This window comes from Ammospiza caudacuta, chromosome 2 (genome assembly GCF_027887145.1).
Source record: "Ammospiza caudacuta isolate bAmmCau1 chromosome 2, bAmmCau1.pri, whole genome shotgun sequence".
In the NCBI taxonomy this organism is placed as follows: Eukaryota; Metazoa; Chordata; class Aves; order Passeriformes; family Passerellidae; genus Ammospiza; species Ammospiza caudacuta.
This window is the reverse complement of record NC_080594.1, coordinates 91,494,033-91,514,218: the sequence shown is the minus strand read 5'-3', so window position 1 is coordinate 91,514,218 and position 20,186 is coordinate 91,494,033. Positions and strand designations below refer to the sequence as shown.

The window sequence follows — 20,186 nt, the reverse complement described above, 5'->3', positions numbered from 1 at the left end:
GTGTGCTACAAAAATAAATTTGTAAAAAGTCTAGTATTTCCATTAGGAAAAGGAAGGAAGTTTCTGGGCTATATCAGGCAGAGAGGTGGCTCACCTTGACATCTGCAGCTGTATGAGAATCACAACTACACAAGGAAACCTGTGCCTGTAGTGCATGCAACCATGGTGTTCCTGGAGTTAAGTGAAAATACACATCAAAGAGGGCACATAGTTTTTTTTGGTTTTTTTTTTTTTTTTTACTTGTTTATAAGCAGCCTCTTTGAAGATTTAAGGATTATAAAAGAAAAACATGCTTGACTGAGAGTGGTTTTCTCTAGGAGTGGGGACTGGTCACTCATCCACGTGCATTATATTAATAATCATTTCTCAAAACCTATTCCATTAGGAGTTAGACTCTTTTATAAGGACTGTGTCATCAGGGCCTTGACTGAATAACTCTGTCTCTAAATCCATTAATTAGTGAATTAATATCTCAACTATCAAATGATTTATTATCTGAAATCAACTCTCCATTTAGGATGTGTTTTTCCACAGACCTTTCCAGGACTGCTTAGCAACCATCCCCATAATCCAGGTCCACCAGAGGCATTATACCTTGCTCATGTGGGCACTTTAATGGCAGCAATTTAGCTCTGCAGGTCTGAACTTTGGTTAGCCATTTTAAGGCCCTAGCTCTGTTAGCAGTCGTGTCTGCACAACTTATTTAATTGGAAAGAGTGAAGAAAGGGGATAGGTACAATCAGCTTGCTAATATTCCAGGACTCCAGGAATGGTAGAAGCAGTGGATTGCCTGGCAATAGATGAAGAACATGAGGGAAGGAGCATAACTATTTTTTTAGCCTTCAAAAGCAGCCCCATAAATGAAGTGCTGAATTCAGAGTGATGAGCTCTGCTTTTCTGGGGTCTCCTTAGGCCACACTCGGCAGCAGTCACAGCACCAGCACATATATTCCAGTGTGAAGCCCTGAGGGAGCAACATGTTGCTGCTTCTGTGGATTACAGGCAACCACCTCCCCAAAGCCAGGACTAATCTGGGCTTCAGAGTAATTGCACCCATGTGAACACTCTCCTAAAGACTTTTCCTAAGGCTTTCCCCAGCCAGCAGCTGTGTACACAGCACTCTGCTCACCATGAGTAAGCATCTCCAGCAGATCCAGCCAGGAAGCCCTGGAGAGCCTTTTGTGCCTCACACCAAATAACTGAGAGGTTTCAGCAGCACTGCAGGGCATCAGAATTAAATATCATCCCAAAGAACAAAAAGGGACCTGTCATAAACTACTGCAGGAGGGCTAAGTGGTGTTTCTAGCTCCAGAGGGACATATATAACCCAGGAGGACTAATAACCCATGAAGTTAATTTCTGCTATTGCTTCAAAGTGAAGTGCCCTTCTGTTCATAAGACAGGCAAAATCAAAAGTCACCCAGAGAGTGATTGTACTGTTTTTTCTTTTATTACATCTGTTTGAGGTGATCTGGATATCCCTGAAAAATTACATTGTTGGGCACATTTGCTGAAAGTCTAGAATTCAACATGACAGACTGATCTCCTTCTCTTAAGTCTTAGAACAATCTAATTGCTTAATAGCTAAGCAACATGTTTAATGTTTAAACAGTAAATCCCCTCTTTAGCTCACTCTGCACCAGGACACTTAGTCATTGAATGATTTCAGAGGCTGTGTCCCCATGCTGGCTGTCAAAAGTAGCCACTGTTCTCAAGCTTAGCACCTGTCACTGCCATGAATACAGAAATACTAATTCAAATGTTTAACTTCGGGGGCAAAGAAAGTTAATGACTAAAAGAACACTTCCATTTTTAGCCTTACAATGCCATCAACAACAATGAGAATTTTCCTTTGAAAGCAGAGTTTGATATATTATAAGAGATATGATAAACATATTTCTTAACTCTTTCCCATGAGTTCAAGTTGGCAGGCTGAAATTGGAGGGTGAAGTGATTCCTTTAGTGCTGTAACCCACATTTACAACTCTGACAACCTTTGAAGCATAGAGGCGTAGCCTCTGTTGGCAAAGGGCAAGGTGAAGACTGACCCAGTCCTGTAATCTGCATTTCTGACTCACTCTTTGCCACTACATTAATGGCACAAGTGTGTTGGCCAAGTGTGGCTTTCGAAAATGCTGAGAGTTGTGGATTTCTTCCCTGAAAAAGTTTCATTTAAAAAAAATGCTACAATGTTTCCCAAGCAGTTCTGAAGCACGAAAAAAATGTGCTCAGGCTGTGCTCAGCCTGGTAGGAAATCAACTTCCACCTTATTCTGAGCTACGCACAGCCTAATCCCTGCTTCCTTTCACCAACAATGAGCTGGCTTGAATAGATATAGTAGGTCACATTTAGGCCCTTGATAAAGACCTCTCCAAGAAGACTCAGATCTTAAGCAGGAATCTAGAAATGTCTTCTGGGATGCCTACAGAACACCACCCTGCAGCAATGATGAAGGTCAGTTGACAACAGTGGCTGGAACAGCATTAATATGTGATGTGGGGAGCTGTTCATCTCATGGCCCCTTTCTCATCTATATCTGGTTTCTGACGCCCTCTTGTTTCTCCTCCTTATCCCAAAACCCCACCTGCAATATACAAATAAATGCACCCAGTGCCTACTGTGGTCATCACTAGCTGCAAGGGACCATCCTTCAGCAAAGGCATAAAAAACTACCTTGGATTCTCTACAAACCACAAAGCTGACTCTGTCTTGAGTGGTGCTGTATGTATCCCACTGAAGCCAGGGAAATGTTCCTGACAGCCTGAAGTAGCCCCAATACAAAGAAGGTGGTTTGAATTTTGAATTGCACTGAAAGGTAGTTTGTGAGTTGCTGCAGTGGGCTGCCAATAAATTAAGTGTCTGTACACTAATACTGTGTATGCAGAAAAAAAATTAACCTAGAATAGCTGGTAATTTTACAGAACTTTTATTTTAGGATTCAGAAAGCTGCATTTCATGAGTTGATTAATTCTTCTTTTCACTGGCTTGTGTTTTGTTTATCTCTACTTAGTTTTCCATTACTTATTATTTCTCTTTATCCAGCCTACCCACTGAAGTCATTTAGCCATTGCTTGCATCTCTTATGTCACTATATTTTCACTGCAGAAGGTTCATAAACCCTTGCAGAATCTGTAAGTGCTTATCTCAGCTGCTTGGCTCTATGACCAATAGGCAGCTGGTGTGAACATAGGTTTTCCACTTGACTTGGTGGAGTTTGGCTTTAAATTTTATACAGAATGTTATGTGTGGTTTGTTTTCAATAAAAATTAGTCCAGTTCATTGTTCCTATGATTCATGTGAAAAAAAAAAATCTTCTTCACCTCTTCACATAATCCTGTCCTTGGGAAAGTTAGCACAAAACAATCAGGTAAGAAATTAAAGAAAATCATTCATTCATTCAAGAAGACATATCATGGGAAAATCCACCCTTCCCACTGCTTTGTGAAGAGGAGGTGTGTTTGGTAGAACAGCCAGTGAGTCTGTGAGAGTTAGAAGAAAGACTCTGATTTGAAGACACCCTAAATTTAGAGTGAAAAGAACTACAGCTTTTAAATTCTGCCTCTGCACTCCAGAGACAAAGGGTACAACATTCAGCTGCACAAGAAACCCTCCCCAGCCTGCAGCCTGGGTTTCAGCGCTTGTGAAGTGGAATAGCACCAGTGTGTGGGGTTAAGGGAGCAAAGCTGCAGTGCTTAGAGCATGCAGCAGCCAGGCATCAAAATCTTTTTTTCCTAGAAAGAGCCTTCTCATTATTTCAAATATGGTATTATTGAACCTTATGACTCATTTAACATTCCAAAAGAGTATCGCAAAACAGGTACAACATTTTCATTATCAGAGTTTTCCAAATGAAAAAAAAAAGTAATAATAAAAATTGCTGATATTCTAAAATTTCTGAAAGAATTTATATGGCATTTTAAACTGGGAAGATGCATTCAGGAGCTTTCAGGAATGGAAAATGTGGACACTCCTTTGGAAAGCTTTGAGAAGAGTGGAAGTTTTTGTTAACAAACTAATGGTTGCTCACTGGTATAGAAACCAATTGGATACACTGGCATAATGAGGAAGATGCCAGATTTTCTTTGTCTCACTGAAATTATTTCAGTTAACTTTCTCAGCATTTGACAAACTTTTAAAATGCGAGATATACATAACATACCACTGAAAAGATCTGATTAACATTTTTAGTATTGACAACCCTTTGGAAATCACAGTATCACTGTTTCACGTACCCTCTTCATCTGTCTGTACCCTGGTTTTGATTATACTCAAATGCTAATAGTTTAGTAGAGAATAAATTTACTGCTTCTTCAGTGACTAACAGACAACCTCTTTTCCTTTTATATATATTTAGTATCTATATCAATACATCTACACACATGCATATATACTTGCACATATTCATGAGTATGATTTTATTAATGTTTTATATATCTTCCATGTAATTAGCTCTAATAAGCAGTCTTATGTTTGAAATTATTTTTCTCCTTTTCCATGAATGCAAATCTTGCAAATTTGCTGCTGTATTTATAAATCAAATTTGCTGCTGTATTTATAAATCATTTAAGCTAGGCATTGATACTTCAATATTAGAGTTCTCAACTCAATTGCAAGCATTTAAAAGTGATAAAAAAGCAGTAGGATTTGATCCCACAATTAATTACACGCAGGCACCAAAATGTAAACAAATTTTTGATCAGAGAAAAGGCTGAACAGGGAAAAAAAAAAACAGTAAAAAAACAAACAAAAAAACCCTAGGAAGAAAAAAAAAAAAAAAAAAAACAAAGAAGAAAAACCCCCAACAACTACAACAACAGAAACCCCGACATCCTGAAGAAAACCATCCTAAGCACCCCAGCAGAAAAGTGCAGAGGAATGGTAAATTGTGTCCAATGCCAACAACAAACAAATCTGCTCACAGAAGCCATGTTAGGATAGCATTACTTTTTGAGAAGATTGTATCCATTTCCTTGTAATTTAACCTGCCTCTGATTACTTTCTTATGCAACAGTCTCTCTTGGAACATTGCGTCATGGAAAAGAAAGGTGGAGCTGTTATATTCATAGTCATTAACTACCGGTATGTTTTTGACTCCTCCTGCCTGACACTCCATCTATACCTTCTGAGGAAGGAACACCCTGCCAAAATACAGAATTAGCAACATTTCTAACATAATTTGCTACAAGGTTTATCACCTCTTGTTACGCAGAAATAAGTAAATCCCCTTTTCCATTTGCAGGTGCCTTGGGAAATGCCAGTTCTGAGGAGAGGAGAAGAGGCTGTGTATCTGTCCTGTGCAATTAATATCTGCTTATCCTGGGATGAAGTTGTAATTTGGTTCTCATCTCAGCTAGACCAGCAGGTTGGTGCCAGCCCTGTAATGGCAGCAAACACCATCCCACAGTGTTTGAAATAAACCAGAGAAGTTGTTTAACAGAAAAACCTTAGAGAGGGGAAAGAGGAATCTGTCTGACCTGTGTTTTCTCCTGCAGAAGTCAAATACCTTGAAACTCAAAGCTGTATGAAGTGCTGTAGAGAAGAGCTAACAAATTTTCGATCCTGCATGCAGTCCAGTCCCAGCAGCAGGATTCCCAGACTGGCTCAGTGCCACACACTTGGGAGCAGATGCATTCTTAAGGGAAAATAGATGGGCTTGGAGCTCATGATACAGATGATGATGCATCTGCTTTGATTCTAGATGCTGCTTTTTTGAGCCCATGCAAGTATCTTGGTACAGAACTAGACTAAAAAGCATCAGCATGTGTTTTAACTACTGCTCTCAAGGTCAGCCCTGGCATCACATAAATTGTGTTCAGATGCTGGTCTAAAAAAGACCAAAGTCTCTTTGACCCCATTAAAATCCTCAAAACAATGTAATCATAATTTTATTTTTAGGGCGCCCTCATCTGTCCTGTAGCAATGGCTCCTTGGGATTCCTTTAGGGCCCCTGGAAAGCAGCAGGCACTTCAGGAAGGCCTGCTTGGTGCTACCCAGGCCCATCAATCACTGCCTGCAGATGCTGCCTCCCAGAGCTGAGCACAGAAGATGCCCCACCTTGATAAGATGGGCACACATCTGAAGCCAAATGTGGTGGATTCAAATCCCACATTTCCCAACAGCTACTATCGAAATCTCACAGGCTGGCCTAGGCAAGGTGCCTCCTCCTTCATGGCTCATTGCAGGTACCTCTTTTCCTGAAGTTTTTCTTACAGTGCTGGGATGCAATACGAGTTTTGACCCTTGCTAAGAAACTTGTAGGTGTGCACATTCTCCAGGTACTTTCCAATTTACTAGAGGGGACTCAGGGATGAGGGTTTGGAGTTGATGACCTCCAGAGGTCCCATCTCAACCACTCTGTGATTCTGTGATGATAAGGGATTTTACCTATCACCTCTGTAGGGGCTGCCTCTCTGTGAGGATTAGATGAAGCCTTCTCCCCTGGGTTTGACACTCGGATTCTCTCACCTGTATCACACTGAAATAGGATGAACAGAGAGGTACAAATTGCCAAAATCACAAGGGTCAAATGAATGGCAGGTTCAGATGCAGTTTTTGGAAACGGACATAATTGTTATGATTCAGAGCTGGCACTGAGCAGAGAAGTTGGCTTCCAACTCAGAAGGTCACTCAAATTCTGGGTTTGAACTGTCCAGTTTACCCTGAGAAATCATACCCGAATGCTTCTGTGAAAGGCCAAAACCAGAAAGTATGTAAGGCTGCTCACTGCAGAAAATCAAGCAATTGACCAAACCAGCAATTACTGCAGGATCCAGATAATCTCTGCATACAGAGAGGAGAAGTTTGGGGCTTTCTGAAGATAAAATCCTGCTTTTTTGAACTCAGTTGCAAGAAAAAATCCAAATCCAAATATGATTTCACCCTACATTATGCTATTGCCAGTGTGGAGGTTTTTTGGTTATAGATAAGGATCAGCCAGGGTTTATTGCAAAGTTTATTTTGTAGTAAGCCTGTAGCAGCAATTAAAGTTCCAAAACAGTTTTCACATACTAGTAATTTAAAGAAAAGTACATCTCTGAAGATGTAATTTTCCATTTTTAATCTCTATCCAAAGATATTCATTAACTTTGAGCAAATTCCTGTCAAACAGTTATAATTGTATGAAAAAGATACTTTTGCAGATATAAAAAAAGATGACTGCTGACTTTTTCCTTTCTCTTCTATAAGATAAGCCAACAGAAATGACCTTTAAAGACTGGTACATAAATAACAGGTCAGGAACTTGTTCATAAATGCACTATAAAATTAAAATGGAAAAAAACTAAATTATAAATCCTGAATGCCGGGTAATAACAATGCACAGTTGAAAGCAGCAATAAGATATTTTGATTCCTTTCAAGTCACATCCTGCTTCCTAAAATGATATCTGAGGTCACAAAACTAATACATGTGGAAATGGAGTTCAGTTTTAGCTTAGATGCCAGAACATAGGTGATTTCAGCCTCAGTGCAAAAGTTGTAGCTGTGTACAATATTACAAAAGCTCCTTTTATAATTATGTCAAGCAAAATAAAAAAATTTCACACCACAAGGTAGGATAACAATTAGCATAAAAAATCATTCTTTATATAGAATGGTTCTATGTGCTATTCTAACACAGAACTTATTTACTTAATATGTAAACTCTTCCAGCAATAGTCGTTTTTTGGTTTATATTTAGCATGTTGAGTGGAAATTTGGTAGGGATCCCTTTAACAGGTAGGGATCTGTGTAGGATGATGATATATTGAGGAAAAATTAGATCTTTGATCTAACCTACCACCCAGCTAGCTATACCTCATATCCTGACCACTGTAAACAAAAATTCATCAGACTCATGCAGAGACAATATCCAGACATAATTTCCCAGCAGTCAATTAAGATCTTCACCAGGATAATTAATTATATAGAAGATACATCAATACTTCCTTCATGCCCAGCAGCAAGTAGTTCTCAAAGAGGCAGCTATAAATATTTGCCTTTACTCTGAAATTTGTATAAAGACACCATAATGTTTATGGCCTCTATAACATATGCAAACTGGGATAGGTTTGAATTCTTTACACTTTGTGTATCTTGATATTCTTAAACTGACAGACCAAGTACACAATTAATATCTAGTTAATGATATCCTATCATAGTGTACTGATCTATTATTTTGGGGGTTATATTTATCTATATCAAAATAAAATATTTCATTATGTAGATTTTCTAGTATTTTTTATAAAAAACAGAATGAACTAGGTATTTTTCCCTCCTTACACTTGCAGAAATCATTCTCTACAAATCCTGAATGAGAATACCATAGTAGATACTAGTAAAAAGACATTAGCAATATCCATTTATCTCTTGTGAGAAGGATGTTTCAGGCACAGCAGTGGTTCTGTAAAGTAAACTAAGAAAACAACCTTCTCAGGCTCTCGTGGAGGCATTATCAAATTGAAATACTCAAAGAGGGAAGAATTCCATCTTGATGATGATGGCCAGACCCATCACAACACCTGACACTGAAGGAAACCAATACCAATTTCTACCCCTGTGGCTCCTGGAAAAGAGAGTGTGGGTACCAATTGTTTACTGGGCAGTTTGGAAACATAAAATAAATTTAAGAGCACAAAGCCCTGCCCCTCAGTTATGCCTCTGTTTAATACTGAGTAGTCCTTAGCAAAGGCCCAAGTCTGAAAAAAATTAAGGTCATACTCCTCCTATTTCCACAAACTACTTAGCTCTTAATGGAAGCTTTCTTATTGATTTCAATAACTTTATTCATATGGGATGAATCCTTAAATGTTTGGCTCTAATGACACTCCTCCAAACCTTGAGGTTAAGCATTAAAGTCCAGATCCTTGTGGGTATTTACGTGTTTAATCATTTTCCTGTATCAGAGCTAGCCCATAAAGACACGTTCCAAATTCTTGGTCATAAGGCATGACAGTTCCTAGATATTTCTTTCTGTCACAGGCAGCCTGCCAACTGGGAAGCTTCTTTGCCTCAAAACTCCAAGAATACCGTGTTTCAGTCTGGCGTGGGGAACTGGTCACTAAATTAAGATCACGTAATACATAGAGGCACGATGTTTTCTTTTGGTGATATAAACTCCTGGAATGCACTATAGCACTGCAAAAACCCCACATCTCCCTTCTGTGTTACACCCTCTGTCTTTATGCCAATGGTTTTTAATCCCACACAAAAACAAAAAACCACGGAACAAATTTTCTAAATATAATTTTTAAATGGCAAATACTTTGATAGGGTTTCTGACTTCAGTGGGTGTTAAGTGTCCGTGTCAATCTTTTTCATATGCAGCCTGAAAGTTGTTTTTCCTTCGCACAGTTGCTTTTTGTTCTGTTGATTTACAGCAGAGGATTTGAATGTGTCGCTTTTCCTTTTTGGATCTTTAAACACATTGCTTAATTCCATCAACAGAGGTCACTGCAGCTCCTTTCCTCTTTGGTGAAAGTGCTCCTCTTCCAGCAGATAAAGCATAATTAATGCTGTCATCTAGCAGAAGTTTAGTTTATCCATTATTTTAGCGACAGAAAAATTACTACAGGAAAATTTGTACATAGTAGAAAGCTGAAGCCCAACAAAATCAAAACAAACTAAAACAAAACCCTACCAATAACAATAATAATAAAATGAGCTCATTTGAGCTTTGAAACTTAACCTAATTCATGCAAACTTGAATTAAAAAACATGCAACTTTATATGAAGTTCTGTGCTTGGTCACTACATCTGTCCTTCTTTACATTACCCAGGAACAAGACATGTAAATCTGATCTTGGCACCAGCTGTTCTATCTGCTCTGCAGCTCGTGGTAAATCAGTATCAGGCAATTCTACACTATGGGAAAATAAGAAAAAAGCTCCTTTAAATTGCTAAGACTTTTGTCAGCAGTTATTACTTACATTTGCATCAGTCTGCATACTTATGAAAATGATGAGGAATGATTTTGGAATATTTATCATTAAGTGGAGTTCAAGCCAAAAGGTCCGTCTGAAGCTGCAGTAATGTGAGCCTTGCAATTTTCTATCACTAAAGGCATTACAGCTGACAGAGCCTCATACACTTGCAGGCAGAGTCTTTTAGAAATTAAGAGAATATGGGAGTTACACACAGTGAGACACTGTTAAAGATATGTATATCTATATCTATATCTGTGTATATGTGGTCTATGTGTACATATAGAAATAACTTAATTTATTGAGGAGGAAAACAAGATTTGTCTCAAAGATAAAGCAGTCGTAATGCCTTTCTTTGAAAAGACACTTTTCTTTCATGAGTTCCAAAAGGATCAGGTCAATGGAATACTAATTCAGGCACAGTAAGCTGCATTAATTTGTTCCCCACTAAGGTCTAAGCAATCACTGGAGTCAGTGGAGGCAGAGCTGTTTATCAGGTGGTGACCAAGGTAGCCATCCGCACGTTAATCAATTTATGCCCTAAATGCCATTGGCTGCCTCCAGCAGATCCCCTCCAATTTTAGCCCCAGGGGTTCTGTCCAGACACCCTAAAGGTGCCCAAGGGGCCTCTCTAAGCTCTGGCTGCTGATCCAGGGAACAAAGAGCTTCTGCGGTTCCTCTACCAAATGTGGCCAAAGACGAACTGTGGCATCTTTTCATTGTGTACATGCCTTAGCCCTGAGTGCCTTTAGGCCTAAGAGATTTGTCCTAATTCTAATACCTGTGCTAAACATCTCCAGCTTCACATTCCCATCAGAGGAAAGGGAAGAGGAGCAACTTCCAAGAGTTTCTGTTCCATTTTCCAAGAAAAATGTGTGTTTGCCATAGTATATTCACTTCCTACCTTGTCACCAGCTTTTGGAACTAAGTAAAACATGCAGAACATACATAGTTTTTTGAAAGGAACAACAGTGAATGTACAAGGGAAAAATGAGTGGAAAACTATTTTTTTACATTACATATATTTTGTACATGATTCTTAAGTATGGATAAGTTTTATGACATGTTTTAGGACATTGGGTGTTTGTAAGCAGCAAGTCCTGGCGTCTGGCTTGAAGCAGTGCACAAACAATTTCTGTTTTTCTGACTTTTTTGTGGTGTGAGATGAATGAAAAGCTTCAGCCTGTTCTTTTGTTCCGTTCTGTAGGTTTCAGTCATCTGAAAACCAAAGGGAAGTAAAGGTAGACTTGGGGTCAAGGAACCAAAGTCTCTTTTTTAATTTTTTTTTCACCCTTTATCACTGCTGATTCATTGGAGCAAGGAGCAAATGGTGCTAGGCTTAGTAGCAAATAATGACTCCAAATTAATACCTGGCACAGGTGCCAGCAGTTTAATTTCAAGCATCTTTTATGATAATTTTGTATTTTGCCAAATAGGTTACTGATGAGAAAGCATTGAGCTGTGTCTGATAATCTGACCTGTGTTTGCACATGTAAAAGTGATGTTGCAGATGACCAATACCTGTGCCCATAGCTCACTGTGGCTATTCTTGACAGATCCTTCTTCTTTTCTATGTTTCTCCCACAAGGATGGTGGAAAAATAAGTCAGGTATGATGTTCAGATTGGCTGTCTACTTCTGCACATTGTTGGTGTGGCTGCAATCTGCCCTGCCAAAGAAAACTCTGAAAATCAGAACTTGACATTGTTTTCTCCAGTCCATGTCACTTTTCTTATGATTGAAAGGTAGTCAAAATTTTCCATAAGGATGGGTGGACTAGAAATAAACAAGAATCAATATTAGCTTTTGAAATTTAACACCTGTGAAACCAAAGAAGGAAAGAAAAAGAAGTTTCACTTGTGATTAACACTGAGACAGATTCTCAACATGAAATTAACTAGGTAACTTAGCTCAATAAACTTCCAGTCATTTTAACTGGTTCTGAATATTACTCATAAACCTAACATCTTTAATTTTAAGGTTCTAAAGTATAGTGAGTTTGGCTAATCAGTAAATATAATTGTCCTACCTAAAAAGCAAACAAAATATAGAGATAAGGTAATCTGCTTTTCCACTCTCTGTGTTTGTATTTTATGCACATATGTAAATAGAAAATTTTTAAAAGATTACATATGAAAAAAGGAAGATTGAAAATATTTTTTGCTATTTTCCAGTCACCCACAGGCTTTCAAATAGTAGCTTCCACTCATATAAGACAATAAAATGTGAGGTTTTGGGGTCTAAGTTTTTGGGCCACAGAAAAAAACCTTGAAAGTGCTAGTTCTCAAAACTGACACAACCAGCAGGAAAATAAAGAATATTTCACAATATTTTTCATCTTCTGTTATTTATAAGTTGTGTTTTGCATCCACAGCCATTTGATGGTTTCCCCTGCAGATATCACTGGTCCTCTTTCTTTGACTACTTCTCTCATAAATATGAATTTTATCCTTCTCACATTAAACATGATCACTATAAGCCTCTCCAGCCTTGAACTCTGACCTACTCTCCTGAATCCCATATAGCTTCCCTTTGCTGCTCTGAGCACATCTGAACTCTTGTCATTTAAGCCAGCGTACCTCCTTGGCACACACACAGCACTAAATCAGTCTACCCATAGCTCCCACCAGGACATTTACTCTTTTTCTTGTGCTGCAGCTTCTCCTCTCTGCCTTCAATGGACACCTGCCGGCTCCATGCACTGGGGTTTGAGCTGTGCTGCAAGGGGAGATGCCTCCCCCGAGCCCCTGGTTCTGCATCCTTTGCCAGTGTCCTCCCCTGGTGTGACTCACAAACTCTTTGGGGTCTGTCACAGCATCCTTCCCTATCCTGCTTGCTGGCATTATCCTGTAAGCAGCAGTTTTCCCCATGGGTGCTGTACAGATGGCAGCAGCCCTGACTGCTCAGGGGTGGGCACCACTGTCCCTTGAAGAGACACCACAGCAAAGCCTTCTTCCAGTGCACCCTGCTAACTTGGATGTAACATCCATCACAGCCTGGATGCTCCCTGCACAAGGTGCTATCTTGTCTGATTGCTGGCACTCCACTTGCTGCTGCAAACTTCATGCTGACTTCTCTAAGGCAGAGATTCTTCTTTTACTGCACATTCTTACTTGCCAGGGATATTAATTGAAAAGCAATAGCTGCAGAAAGAGCAACAAGATCTAACAGTTAATTACACTGTGCAATAAACATGAAAGTACTGCCAGCTCCTCACAACATATCACTGACCTCAATAAATGCTCCCTTTTTCTGCAATATTCTGTTTGAACATTGTTGCTTTTGCTCCTAAAATATGTTCTCATTGTGATTGCTCTTGTCTTATTTTTCTCATTGATTAACAAGTTCTCATTGATTAACAAGGTGTTAATCAATCAAGTCTCATTGATTAACAAGGTGTGAGGTGGTTTGGGCTGGGATAGAGTTAATTTTACTCATAGTAGCTCATATGGGCCTGTATTTTGGATTTGTGCTGAAAACAGTGTTGATAACAGGACTTTCTGTTATTGCTGAGCTGTGCTGACAGAGTTCTGTGTACACAGAGCACAGAGCTGCTCTGCCTCTCACCCCACCAACGAACAGGCTGGGGGTGCCAAGGCAGCTGACCAGGTGAGCAAAGGGATACCCCACACCTTGTGGTGTCATGCTCAGCAACAAATCTGGGGAAATAGGAAGGAGGGGAGGACAGTCGGAGTGATGGTGTTTGCCTCCACAAGTCACTGTTATGTGTGGGGGAGCCTGGTTTTCCTGGAGATACCTGAACCCCTGCCTGTCCATTGGAAGTGGTGAATGAATTTCTTGTTTTCTTTTGCCTGTGTGTGTGTGACTTTTGCTTCACTTACTAAACTGTCTTTATCTCATCCCACAAGGTTTTCCTCCTCTTCTCTCCCCCATCCCACCACGGGGGAGTGAATGAGTGACTGCATGGGGCTGAGTTGCAAGGTGGGCTTAAACCACATTACCACATCATCTTCTGTTTTCTCTACTGTGAAAGGTAAAGGCTATTAATTATTACTCCTTCCTGAAACTCATCTGTCTTGCCAAGGAAACAGTCTTCATTTTCTAAGCTCTTATTTCCTCTCTGGATTTTGAATAATATTCTTCACCTTCTGGGCATGGATTTCCTGTGCCAGTTTACCTTAAATAAGTGTGGAATTTAAATTCCTGAGTAAATAGCACTCTACCAGCCTAAAAAAAAAATAAAGGAAAGAGGTCTTGAATTAACTACCTTTGTAAATTACAGCACAAGGTTCCTGGATGTGACCCAGGCTCAAGAGCTTAAGAATGCCCACACACTGGATTTAAATTCATGCCCTAAACCATTTCAGCTTTCTTTATGGTGAGGCCTGAAAGCCTATGGACATGGATTAAGTTACTTGCAATAAGATATTGCTGTAGTTATTGCTACTTAAAATATAAGTAATGTGCTTCTTTCAGAAGAACTTTTTTCCCCACAAAAAATAACTATAAAAAAAAAAAGTGCAACATTATATTTTGGAACATATTTTATATAGGCATCTGCAGCATTGCTTCTTGGCTGATGGCCAGCAAAGCCATTAACAGCAACTAATGGCACAGAAGGAAATTTTCTTCCAGTATTATTTACTAATTGCTAGGAATGAAAACTAAAAATAGACTTTACAAGTTTAGGAGTTTGTAGACTGCAAAATCTGAGAGCACTTTATTAACTTCTAGCTTCTCTACAGCTTTACACTCTCTGAAGTTCTGGGTCACTGATTTCATCAACAAGATTAGGAATGAAGCAAAGGAGGGAGATTTGACTCCATCTATGCACTAATTGTCTTAGTATTTTATTATTTTTCTCTAGTCCTAATATAAACCCATAATTAGAAACTGAATGTTTTGCTCCCTACTTCTGACAGGTAATTATATTATGCTCCACAACTTGTACAATATTTAAGGAATTTAGGAGTCAATTTTGAGCCTATCTGTCAAACATATACGGGTCAAAATGCACAGATTCCTCTTTTTCATGGTGTGTGCCTAGTCCCTTCCCAGGCCATTCCTGACATCCCATAAATCCTTGTCTGACAGAGTTTGTCCAGTTCCCTGATTTAATTCGCTGATTAAATCTTGTTAAAGATGAAATGCTGAATTTGCTGCTCACAGTAATTCCTCCATTAAAGCTGTCTCTCATGAGCCTCCCTTGGAAGATGAGACACTATCCCTTCTTCATCTTTCTTTCAGATTTCCACATTCTCCTGTTCCCAAGGATTGCCAGCAGTTCCTATCCCCCACCAGCCAGTTTTGGAGATCCTAATCCCCCACAACTCTGCGATGCAGAAGCAGGTTTCACACCTCTTCTAGTTGTCCTACTCCATGCACCTCTGTGGCCTTAGACCACATCATATGGGTACTAATTTTGCCCTCAATTAAATATCATGTGGCAAATATCGTGTGGCTCACAGTGCAATTTAAGAACTGAGTTTGTATAGTAACTCTTTCCCTTAATATCATGTTTTAATTTAGATTTATGATATGTCAATATAACTTGCTGTAGGACTGAGATCTGGTGCAAGGCTTTTGTTTAAAAACTCTGTGGAGCACTTCCTCCTTTGGTGGAGCTGGGTTTATTTGTTGATTTTCAGGTACAGAACTGTATTTCATTGCTAATTCAGTTTCGGTACAGAAGAAAAATCCTACCCTGTTTCAATAATGTACCACTGTTTTTATAAAAGGAAGTCATATAATTTCTCTGGCACAATAAGGAAATACAAACAGAACTCGAGTTTCATAAAGCTTTGTACAATTTCAGTACAGATGATTCATTATAACCTGCTAAGCATAAAAGATGCAAACACAAGAAAATGGGGAAAAGGGCTTGTAGGGCTTTCTTCCTCTGGCAATGCTTTTCAAGTTTATTAGTTTATATTCTACCTGAATCAGAAAGCCTTTGTAAGAAATGTGAAATCATAAGTTACAGAAATAAGTTCTTTTATGGACCAGGACATACATGCAATAACAGCAATACAAAAAAGAGAAACATGCAAGTAGCACTACTATCTCTGACTCTTAGAGAAGCATTTACAGACCTTGAGCAAGGTCTGAGTGGAGGAAACAGGAGGAAAATTGACAAAAATGTGACTGAACTTCGTACATTTCTTAACCATAGATTTGACTTCAGGGCAAATGTAAGGGTGGGTTTATGGACTGCTGGATTCATCCCCTTGGATAAAACCAGCTCAACTACAGTGCCAAGACACAGAAGACAGTGGCAATTCTGCTTCCATTCCACAGAAAGGAACTTTTTCAGAGAAACTAGGTGTTTGGGACTTAGCTAAAATGACTAAAGACCACACTTGCTTCTCCTTCTGCTAGGGAGAGCCAGCATTGAGAATGGAGCATGGGCACACAGAGCCACTTGGAAGGGAGCTCCATAGAAAGGCGGGGAGTCCAAGTGCTGTAGTGCACATCCCTCTGGTTATTTCTGCTTTCTTTTGGAGAAAATCTTCTCTGTACAAGATATAGGAAGACACCACAAAAAGCTGTGAGGCAAACACAGGGCCTCTTTTTCCTGCTAGACAGCAGGCTACAGGATTAGGCTCCCTCTACCTTTAATCCCAGTTTCTTGCTTCCTATCTGCATTGCTGGTCCAGCTGTAGTGTGAAAAATGGTGCATGCATTTGGGCACACAAGGTGGGAGTGGGGAATGGAGAAGTTAGATACTCTACAAGGAAGCCTTCTGCTTGCTGTATCACAAAAATATTGTGTATGTTCTTGCCATTCCATGCTTACAAATAAAATCCTGACAGTACTTCTGCCTGAAAACTCCTCTGGATTTGTACCTCCTTTATTCATCCAAAACAATTGTAGGTGAGTGAGAAGAGCCTACATATTGAAATTGATTTAAGTATCTGGAGCCATGGATCATCGCAGTAGATGACTTTACACACTTTTGCAGTGCCAAAACCTGAGTTACCAAGAGGTTCCCAAGTGCTTAAAATGTTCACTGAAAATCCTTTTGACTTAAGGTCTTGCTTAGGCATCTTCAGTGACATTTACATGCCCTAAAAAATGCCTTTCTGCTTTTAACTCTTTCCTGGAATGCAGCTGATTCTGATCTGAAATCAAAAGCTCTATGCAAGCTGAAGTTATTAATCTGTGCATTCACATGTCAGAGATGCCTTTAGATATTTCTGGATGCAGACCATAGCATGAAACAAAGGCAGTGTCAGCTTCCACCCATAGTACTTCATGCACCCAACTACTGCTGTTTAAATCCACATCCAAACCCCTACAAATATCATGTTCTCCTCTTTCCTGGACTGTTTTGTTGGAAAGAAAGCTTGATATTAGCCCATAAGAATTTGAGTCTTCTCTGAGCCACTAAGTACCTTAATACAACTCTTGAAAGCGATACGAGAGCAAGCACACTGGTCCCCAGAGGAAAATCATAGTTTGGTTCATATAAAAGCTTTGTTATTTCTTTTGAAGCAGTGCAACAAGGGCCCTAGAGATGCAAACACTGATGATCTCTGCTCCTCATATAACTAATGGCCTGGCTGGTGCCATTGTTTCTGTCTCTTCTTCTGACTCATACTCCTCCACCTCTCTGACAGTGAAGCGAGCCCTTGGCATTGGAGCTGGATTGTGTGCTCTGGTGAAATGATGAGGCCTGACTGAATTTCCTCTGCGAGCTGGCAGGTTGGATGGAGCAGCTCGTCTGTCCAGGTGTGCCATTGGAATCAGCTCCTGGCGCTGCTGTGCTTCCAGCGGCCGCGGTCGGGGCTGGGACCTCGATGTCAATGGCAGTGCAGCATCAGAGCCTCTCCTGTGCTGATCTAAAGATAAACAGACAAATAATTCATTGCTTTAAACAAGAGAAGAGAGAAATGCCATTGGAAAGGAGAGATAAAGGGTATTAAATACAATATCCGGGAACTGAAACATTTTAAATAATTACTATAGAATAAGGACGCAGTCAAGAACTAAAAATAGCCCTAATTTTTAATTTTCATCTCAAAGTCGATGTTTAAAAGATTTTCTTTACCTCATCTCAGCTCTGAAACCCCAGAATATAAGCACATTCACCTTTTGGTGTCTCACAGACCTGCCCAATGCCTTCACTGCAAGGGTGAAGGGCAAGAGTGAAATGCAAGAGTTTTCCTTTATGTAATTTAAATTTTTCTAAAATTTCACAAGTACAATTTTACCTAGTACCATGGTTAAAAAGCATTTTTAAACCCACAGCACAAAACAAAACAAAAATGGGATAAAGGAGAAAATTCTGATCCATCAAAAATCAAGTTTGCCAGTGACCTGTGACTAACAAGATGAACAGTTTCATCTGAAACCAGGGGTGCTTTGATTTCTTTGGGTGTGTCAAATCTGCTCCTACCAGCTTGCTTTGCCACAAGTACATTGTAAAAAATTGCGTGCAAGAGGTCCGTAACTGGCATTCTCATCCTGCTGAGTTTATAGAACATACATTTTCCCTTTCCTAAAGCGACTTGTAGTCTAACTACAGAGCAGGAAAGTAGTTAATGTAAGAAACAACTCCTAACAATCTAAGCTAGGAGGATCTGGGATATAAAGACTGTGAACAGTAAAATAAGTCCAAATCCTGCTACACTTAAAGTACACATGTATTGACTGTGGTCACAGTTTTAAAATTTAAGAAATTATTGCAGATCCATAACTATTAAATTCTTTTAAGCTAATGTTTCTTTCACAGTTGGCACAGTGAAGCACTGCTGCTCATAGGCCACATGCACATACTACATCCCAAGCAGGATAGGATTTCTCAGATTTCCAGGGCTTCTAGTCAGCCCTTTGGGAGCATCACTGATAAAAAGTATGAATGATATATACTGCCAAAGAAATAATTCATAAAATCATAGACTGGTTAGGGTTGGAAGGGACCTTTAAGATCCCTTACTTCTGCCCCCCTTCCATGAACAGGGAATCTTCCACTAGACCAGGCTGGTCAGCCCCGTCCACTTGCTCATGAACATCTTCAGGGATGGGGAGTCCATAATTTGTCTGGGCAACAAGAACCTCTCTGGACAATTCATTTATATGAGTGGCAGAAAGAGCTGGTAGGTGACTTAAGGATCAATTTAAGGTATTTCTGAGCTTGATTTACTAAAATTTCTGCACATGCTGTATATAAGACCTAAATCAAGCTTGCTGAAAGATTTTTTTCCAGAAGGTCTTCCAGGCATAGACAAAAGAGATGACATTCATCTCTGAAAATGCATGTGTGCATGAATGAGGTTGTCACTCTAATTCCCTACATACTGAGTACTTCTCTTCTTAGTTTCCAAGAGCAATTTATCTCATCCCAAGAGTTTATGAGAGACTTTAGGGTGTTTTTTTCCTGCTGAAGATGCTTAAAGTGGTGTTAAAGCCACACAATGGCCCTAAGGTGGGGCCGGAGGCTGGGCCAAAAAATGTTTTATTTTGATAGATTACAAGGCAGGCCTTAAATTCAGGCCTAATAGAAAAAAAAAAAAGTACTTGCGTTCACTACTTCCGGATTTAGCTCTCTCCCCACTAAAATAATGCATCTACCTCCTATAGCAGCATTTGGTTCCTTGCAAGTGTCTGCAGTGCTTTTAGGTCTGAGACTGCTGTGTGGAATACTTTAGGTCTTTTAGGCAGGGAAGACTGGCTGCCCAAGGCCAGCTGCTGGAGGGTCCTACAACACACAAGGGAGAGTGTAAGACCAAGTCTCTGTGTGCCATTGTGTAGGTCTGTGTAACAGCAGCTGCTGGGGGCTGTGTCCCCAGGGGCTCACATGCCCAAGTGCCACCAAATGTGCAGATGGAAGGTCCAGGGCCAGGTGCTGAGCAGAGCATGTATCTCAGGCCAGCTACTGAAGATTCAGATAGCATGCATGTATTTATAATTTTTCACTAACAGTCTATCAGTCTCATCAGCCAGAGAGGGGACAAGGATGCGGCCATTGGTGCTGTTTGCATTTGTGTGAGCCCTGTGCCATGTCTGTGCTGCTCTCTGTGTCTGGCTGTGTGTACACATGCATTGAATTTTGGTGTGGGGCTGCATGTTGGGAATACCTGCTCAGTCTTGGTACCTGAAGGACCTGGGGCATGGAGCTCCATCAGTCTCACCTGGACTGGGCTACAGGTTCAGAAATTCATAATAATTTTGCATACAGCTCTGTCTGTAGGGCTGCAGGGAATGGCTAATTTGCGTTCTTGAGCTTAGCCAGGTGGAACTGCAGGGATCACAGGAATATTTGTCCAAGAGGGAAAAAGAGAAAAGCAGAAGGTGCTGGAACAAAACAAACTGCTGCAGTAATGATC

At 39.9% G+C, this 20,186-nt stretch overlaps 1 protein-coding gene across 1 annotated transcript in view; it reads right to left on the bottom strand.

Annotated features, from left to right (window-relative positions):
• Positions 1-17,400: 17,400 nt before the first annotated feature.
• SLC9A4 (solute carrier family 9 member A4) overlaps positions 17,401-20,186 on the bottom strand; it is a 29,622-nt gene continuing 26,836 nt past the window's right edge. The window contains exon 12 of the mRNA XM_058800092.1: positions 17,401-17,699. Within this exon, the coding sequence (XP_058656075.1) occupies positions 17,401-17,699 (299 nt within the window). The remainder of the gene's footprint in view (positions 17,700-20,186) is intronic.